General features: G+C 32.4%; 1 protein-coding gene across 1 annotated transcript in view; it reads left to right on the top strand.

Annotated features, from left to right (window-relative positions):
- The window catches only part of LOC145034040 (coatomer subunit delta-like), a 3,908-nt gene extending 1,255 nt beyond the window's left edge, over positions 1–2,653 (top strand). Inside the window, exons 4-12 of the mRNA XM_078982472.1 lie at positions 9–232; positions 359–601; positions 672–858; positions 947–1,254; positions 1,318–1,510; positions 1,599–1,752; positions 1,961–2,023; positions 2,117–2,213; positions 2,298–2,653. Coding sequence (XP_078838598.1) covers positions 9–232; positions 359–601; positions 672–858; positions 947–1,254; positions 1,318–1,510; positions 1,599–1,752; positions 1,961–2,023; positions 2,117–2,213; positions 2,298–2,399 — 1,571 coding nt within the window. The 3' untranslated portion in view covers positions 2,400–2,653. The remainder of the gene's footprint in view (positions 1–8; positions 233–358; positions 602–671; positions 859–946; positions 1,255–1,317; positions 1,511–1,598; positions 1,753–1,960; positions 2,024–2,116; positions 2,214–2,297) is intronic.
- The last annotated feature ends 4,825 nt before the right edge of the window (positions 2,654–7,478 follow it).

Here is a 7,478-nt window from a genome sequence, read left to right as displayed (position 1 = left end):
TTTCACAGCACTTGTTTCGAGGCAGTTTGTTGACATGTCTCGCATTAGAATCGAGGGGCTTCTTGCAGCTTTCCCTAAGTTAGTTGGAAGTGGGAAACAGCATACCTATGTTGAAACAGAGAATGTGCGCTATGTGTATCAGCCAATTGAGAGCTTATATCTGCTACTTGTGACAAACAAACAAAGCAATATTCTTGAGGATCTTGATACATTGAGACTTCTTTCCAAAGTTGTATCCTTTTTCCTACATTAGAAAATCCCATCATGTTTCTTTTTCAGTTCCTGCATTATGCCGTTTTTGTTTCTCTTTCTGTTGATTGCATAAGAGGTTCATAAAGATTGACTTAACAATGTATAGATCCCTGAGTTTTCAGCCTCTCTAGATGAAGAAGGCATTTGCAAGTATGCTTTTGAGCTGATTTTTGCTTTTGATGAAGTCATTTCCCTTGGCCACAAGGAAAATGTAACTGTTGCCCAAGTGAAACAATACATCGAGATGGAAAGTCATGAAGAAAGACTCCACAAATTGGTATTACAGAGCAAAATCAATGAAACCAAAGATGTAATGAAACGTAAAGCCAATGAAATCGACAAAAGCAAGGCAAGTTTCTTAACTTTCAATTTCATTCTTATCCTCCAATCACCATACTTTCTAACAAATCTTTTTACAGATTGAAAGGGGCAAAATGGACAAAGGAGGGTATTCATCTTTACAATCAATGGGTTCCATGGGTTCAATAGGAAGAATGGATAGTGGTTTTGGTAATGATACTGGCATATCAAGTGGCAACAACTTTGGAAGTGGTTCTGGATTTGGATTAAGCTCTGATATTGACTCCTTTTCAACCAAATCTAAAGGTTCTTGTCTTTTTTAAATTCTAACTTTTAATGATATGATCTTATCAAAAAAAGAATCTTTATAACTAACATATGTGAATCTTTTCAGGTAAAGCAAGTGCAGCTGTTAGTGCACCAAGTAAAGGAATGGGAATGAAGTTAGGTAAAAATCAAAGGGCAAATCAATTCTTGGAATCATTGAAAGCTGAAGGCGAAGTGATTGTGGAAGATGTCCGCCCGAGGGGTAATCCGGGCAGCAGATCAGCTGCCCCACCACCTACTGATCCCATCACTCTGACAACTGAAGAAAAGCTGAGTGTGACATTGAAGAGAGATGGAGGTGTCAGCAACTTTGATGTTCAGGGAACTTTGTCTCTTCAAGTACTTAACCAAGATGATGGCTTTATCCAAGTTCAGGTAAATTGCTATTTTTGACTTAGTAGAATTAACTCCCCACTTATGTAAAAATCACAATTACAGATTGCAAGTGGAGATAACCCTGAAATAAAATTCAAAACACATCCAAACATCAACAAAGAGCTTTTCTCAAATGAAAACATTTTGGGATTAAAAGATCCTAATCGTCCATTTCCTGCTGGACAATCTGGTGATGGACTTGGTCTTCTCAAATGGAGATTGCAGAGTAAAGATGAGTCTGATGTCCCATTGACAAGTAAGCAGAGCAGCATCTACTGAATCAATATCAATCCTTTTTAGATTTTATTTAATATTGTAACATGAATTTTTTAAAATTTTTTCAGTTAACTGTTGGCCTTCTGTTTCTGGGAATGAAACATATGTTAATATCGAGTATGAAGCCTCTTCAATGTTTGATTTACAAAATGTTGTTATTTCCGTCCCTCTTCCTGCTCTCAGAGAGGCACCAAATGTAAAGCAGATTGATGGTGAATGGAGGTCAGAGAATTCATTCTAGCTTCTTTATAATCAATAACTTACACTTTTGCTCCCTGTGTTTTTTTGGATTAGATTACAAATTTGGTCCAAAAAAGATTTGTTTTTGAACCTGATTCAGTAACACCACGTAAACACAGGGAATGGAAATGTAATTTAAATATTATGATGATGATGAACTTATTTATTATATATATTTTTTGTACTTTAGGTTTGACTCAAGAAATTCGATGTTGGAGTGGTCTATAGTTCTGATTGATGACTCAAACCGCAGGTTTGTTTGATTAAAATTTCATTTTTTCAATTTTTTTTATATAAATTATTTATTTATCCAGAAATAATGTTAAATGTTGTGCTGTGTGTGTAGTGGGTCAATGGAGTTTGTTGTACCTTCGGTTGATTCCTCGGCCTTTTTCCCCATATCTGTGCGATTCTCTGCAACTACTACTTTCAGTGGCATGAAGGTATGTATATATATATGGCTTTTTATTTTATTTTGATTTTACACACACCAGAAATTAAAAATTGAAAATAAAAAATTATTGCAGGTGGTTAGTATCGTGCCACTGAAAGGTCAAGGTCAAGGTGGGTCTGGTCCCAAGTTTACTCAGAGGACACAGTTGGTGACAGAGAGCTACCAAGTTGTTTGATTATGGAAGAATGTTGTTTTTGGTTGGACTCGTATTAATGTGCGTTATAAATATAGTTTGCGTGTGTGTGTGTGTGTGTGTGTGTAAGGATTTTCAATTTTCTTGGTCTAGATTTTCAAAGGAATGAAAATATTATTAATTGGAGTAGTTGCAACTTTCATGCATGGTTCTAGCACTTTCTAGACTCAAACCTATTTGTAATAACAAACAAACGGAGTTTACACTTTACAACCATACACATACTTTTCATTCAACTTTCTAGTTTTACCATTTTTCAGAGGTGGTTGTCGTTTTATGTAGTTTATGGTTTTACCTTAAATATGTATTTTTGTTTCCCATTTTTATCCTATAATTTTTTATGCAACTTGTTAATTTTTACTCGTTTTAACCCATACTTATGTTTATCAGCTGTGTTTGGAAATAACAATCCATTAAAAACATTGATACCGAGATTAGCTGCAACAAGGTCATACCTATTGCAATTCCTGATACAACAGTAAAAGTAGTAATCAACCATATTTTCTCAGACTTGTTTTTCAGTATACCATTATGATTCCTATAGACCTCTTAAGGAATTAGCAAGTAAATACAAATATGTATACTAGTAACAACAATACAAATATGTATACTAGTAACAACAACAATGTATTCTTTTGGTTTATGTGCACCACATGCTCAAGATTTTTGAGTATTTACGTGCACCACATGTTATTTTCTTCTAGCTATACATGGGCTTGGTCAACATATCTCTTATGAAGGAGTATCGTGCTATCCTCAAATATCAACTCATGATCTTAATATTCCGAACTGACGAGATATGTCGGGTGTGACGCAAGACATGTTTGGACTTTTTTAGAGAACATGCAATTCACTGTAAAGAACTTTCGGGGTTCAAATACAAACATGATATGGTTAGGGATATTTTGTTTGACATATTTAAGTGTGTCCGGGTTTCCGCCAAGAAAGAGACTCCTATGAACTTGTTGACTGACCCGGTAGAAGGAAGGTCAACCTTAGATTGGACGACGTTCTGATTTTTAGATGGGTTGGAACGAAAGACACATGTGCGGACCTTACAACGATATCCCCTTTTGGGGGCTTGAGGACTGGGGGTTTCAAAGCGGGACAAAACTACTTTAAATGCTGCTACAGACAATGTTACCAAACATAATAAATCGTACATGGAAAATCAACACGTGTTCGTATAATTTGCATTTGATACGTTCGGTTTCATCACGTCTGATGCGGTTGAGGTTCTTAATAGAGTACACCAGATATGCATAACAATATTATATCCCCTAGATTTATAGATGTATTCTTCAAAAAAATTGATTTTACCATACATAAAATTTAACGACGTAACTTGTTGTCTGTTTGTCATCTTATTGATTGTACGATAATAACTAAGTTCTATTATATATGGGTATTACAAGTAACATATATTTTTTCAGTTTCTCCCTATCAAATTAACTAGTAGAATAAAGCTTGTGAGGTAAAATTGAAAAAAAAGAAAATTGTAACACTTAGATTTTAGACTTACGGATTTTTTTTTTCTCAAGCTTACTAAAGAAACAATATGAGGTAATGAAAGTGATTACACATTTATTTTATAACTCATGTTACTAAAACAATCCGATCCGACAAAAAACTTTTGCTTTGTCAAAATATATTTGTTGTATTTTTTGTTTATAAATTTTTGAAAAATAAATCACTTGCTTTGGAGTTTTACTTTTTAGACACTCAACAAACCTTTTTTGAGTTTTTCTTTAATAAATTCCTAATTCATATTTTATATTAATCTAATAATGTATTTCGTAGTTATTCATACATTTAAATATTGAAAAACATTGACAAAATAAAATTTTAATAAATAAAAATTAATTTTGCTGTATGTTCTAAGAATTACTAAGTACAAATAGTAATTTCAAAATAAATTACATCCATATTTTAAATTTAGTTTTATGATAAGGATATAATAGTGGAACAAAAATAATGATTTAAATTGATTATGAAATATTATAGTTTATAATCATAAATGATTATGCAGAGCTACACGTTCTTTTTTCCTCCACCACCTTCCCCACCACCATAACCGCCACCACCAACATCATCACCACCACCCTTCCACCAACCGGCCACACTACTGCCACCTTCGTCAACTATACCACCACCTCCTCCCATACCAACCACCATAATTATATATGATTAAGCACTTTCTGAACAGACATATATGTATAATAATTTATAGAACATATATGTATAAATATGTACGATCATATATAATTATATATTTCCTCTATATAATTATTTATGATTAGACATACCCCGCTACTGTCGGTATACTGGAGCGTTAGAGCGTTAATGAGAAATATATGGCTGAAGTTGAATCTAAAGATCTCTATTTCTTTTAAAATCTCAAATGAACCGTCCTATATATATACACATACACACTAGCCGTTTACCCGCACCAAGCGACGGGTGCGTATAGTTTTCCTAAATTTATTTTCTAGATGCATTTAGTTATTTTACGCAAATAGTTTAAAATATCAAAACAATTATCAATAAGAATTATGTTAGCAAATACGAAATCAGTAAAAATAAAAAAATAAAAAGTTAGGATTGATTACAAATATGTATGAACACATAATTGATGAATCGTTTTCCAATGAGTAGTGTCCTACGTTGATTAGTTGTACTGCTGGAAGGTTTTTTTTTTTTTTAATATATATATATATATATATATATATATATATATATATATATATATATATATATATATATATATATATATATATATATATATATATATATATATATATATATATATATATATATATATATATATATATAAATCTTAGAATAGTCTACACACTACTCTACTCTTAACTTTACATTTTTCTACTTGAACCCATAACCTATTGATGAGGTTCAGCTATCCGTTAACTTATGATATCGTTAAGACAAAGACCCTTTTAGGGGGGAGGGGGATTGCAGCTGGTTCACGATACTTTAAGAGGTTTACGAAATAATGGCCTCAAACACTATGAGACGGAATAATGGCCTCAAACAATAAAGCATAGCGGTGATTAATTTTTTAAGGTGTCAGTTTGCCCGATAGTTCTTTCCAGCCTTTTGGCAAACGAAATAATGGACTCAAACCTTTATCTCAAAACATCATGCATCATTTCTGATTTTTTTTTTTCTTTTCTTTCAAACTTTTGTCTTTTGTTAATTTTCTAAAATTACATTATATAAAAGCCCACTTTTATTTATTATTTCATATATAAAAGCTGTTCCGTCTATAATTTATCATTTCATTCTATAAAAACCATTGCAACGGACGATCAACAGTTTATTTCGGTGAACATTTTCCGACAGTGATTATTTTTCTTTTGATTGACAGTTTCGGATTAAAAACAAAAATGTTGCAACATAGGTTTTTAAAAGAAACTCACAAAAGAGTAAATATACCAAATTGCCCATCATTTGATCCCAAGCGATCATCACCGTAAACCATAATTTTATTATGTTGAATGCTAAAAAGAATTTATTTTCTATGTCTATGCATAAAATTAATATGATATACGTGCAAAGGATTAATACAAAAGAAAAAACTGAAGGCGAAACATAAAAAACCACAATATATATTTTTAGTTTTTACCTCTAATAATTATACACTTATTTATATATATATATATATATATATATATATATATATATATATATATATATATATATATATATATATATATATATATATATATATATATATATATATATATATATATATATATATATATATATATTTTATTATCCTAATAAATGTATAAATTGATACAATACAATGTGATAACATCCTATAAATTGGGGAATGAGCTCATAAGCTATAAGATCATTGTTCTATTTATACTTATTATAATGGTGTATTTTATTTTGAAACATTACATTGTGATGGCATGTATGAAACTATGATGGTTGTATACAATTTAGGAACTAATGTGTTGCAAATTGATTCGTCTAATGGTTTAGACAAAGCATGCTTATGACATTGTCGTCTTGGACATGCCAACAAGAAATGTATTGCCCAACCTCAAAAGGATGGAGTGTTGGAATCATTTAATTTAAGGTCAGATGATACATGCGAATCTTGTTTGCTTGGAAACATGACTAAATAACATTTCACTGGTTCTTATGAAAGAGGTGAAGGATTGTTGGATCTCATACACACGGATATGTGTGGTCCCTTCAGATCCACCATAATGGATGCAAATCGATTCTATGTGACTTTTACTGATGATTATAACAAATATGGATATATCTACTTAATCAATCATAAGTCAGAAACCTTTGAAAAGTTCAAAGAGTTCAAACATGAAGTTGAGAATCAATTGGGTAGAAATATCAAGATGCTCAAATCTGATAGAGGTGGTGAGTATCTTAGTATCGAGTTCCACGAATACCTCAAGGAATATGGAATTGTTTCATAATTAACACCTCATAGGGCACCACAACTTAATGGTGTGGCTGAGAGGCGTAATCGAACCCTGTTGGACATGGTTCGTTCCATGATGAGTCGAGTTTCACTTCCAATCTCATTCTTCGGATATGCCTTAGAGACTTCCACCCACATTCTTAATCTGTTTCCAACAAAAAAGGTTGCCAAAACACCTCACGAGATGTGGACTGGGAAGGTTTCCTCATTTCTACATATCAAGGTTTGGGGTTGTGAAGCTTTTGTTAGACGAGAGACTCATGACAAGCTTGAACCTTGAAGTGAGATATGTATTTTCATCGGCTACTGTGACAAACCGAAATTTCTATCTTGTACAAACCCTACATTTCAAGCAAAGTCAAACTTACTTCTGCTAACGTTTAGCACTTTTGGAGTCCGTTTGAGCATTTTGAGCTTAAATACATCAAAAGAATAAGTGAAAGGGAGTGTCAGTTGAACTTGTAATCTGTTAAGCAAGCCATAAGCCCTCAAAAGAGGATTTTACGGCCAAAACCTTGGAGTTTACGGCCGTAAACTCAAGGTGGCCGTAAACTCCATGCCTATATATGAAAAACTTGGCCATTTTC

Source organism: Lactuca saligna, chromosome 1 (assembly GCF_052625555.1).
Source record: "Lactuca saligna cultivar CGN05327 chromosome 1, ASM5262555v1, whole genome shotgun sequence".
Taxonomy (NCBI): Eukaryota; Viridiplantae; Streptophyta; class Magnoliopsida; order Asterales; family Asteraceae; genus Lactuca; species Lactuca saligna.
The sequence above is the reverse complement of the archived record's forward strand: the minus strand, read 5'-3'. Positions and strand labels throughout refer to the sequence as shown.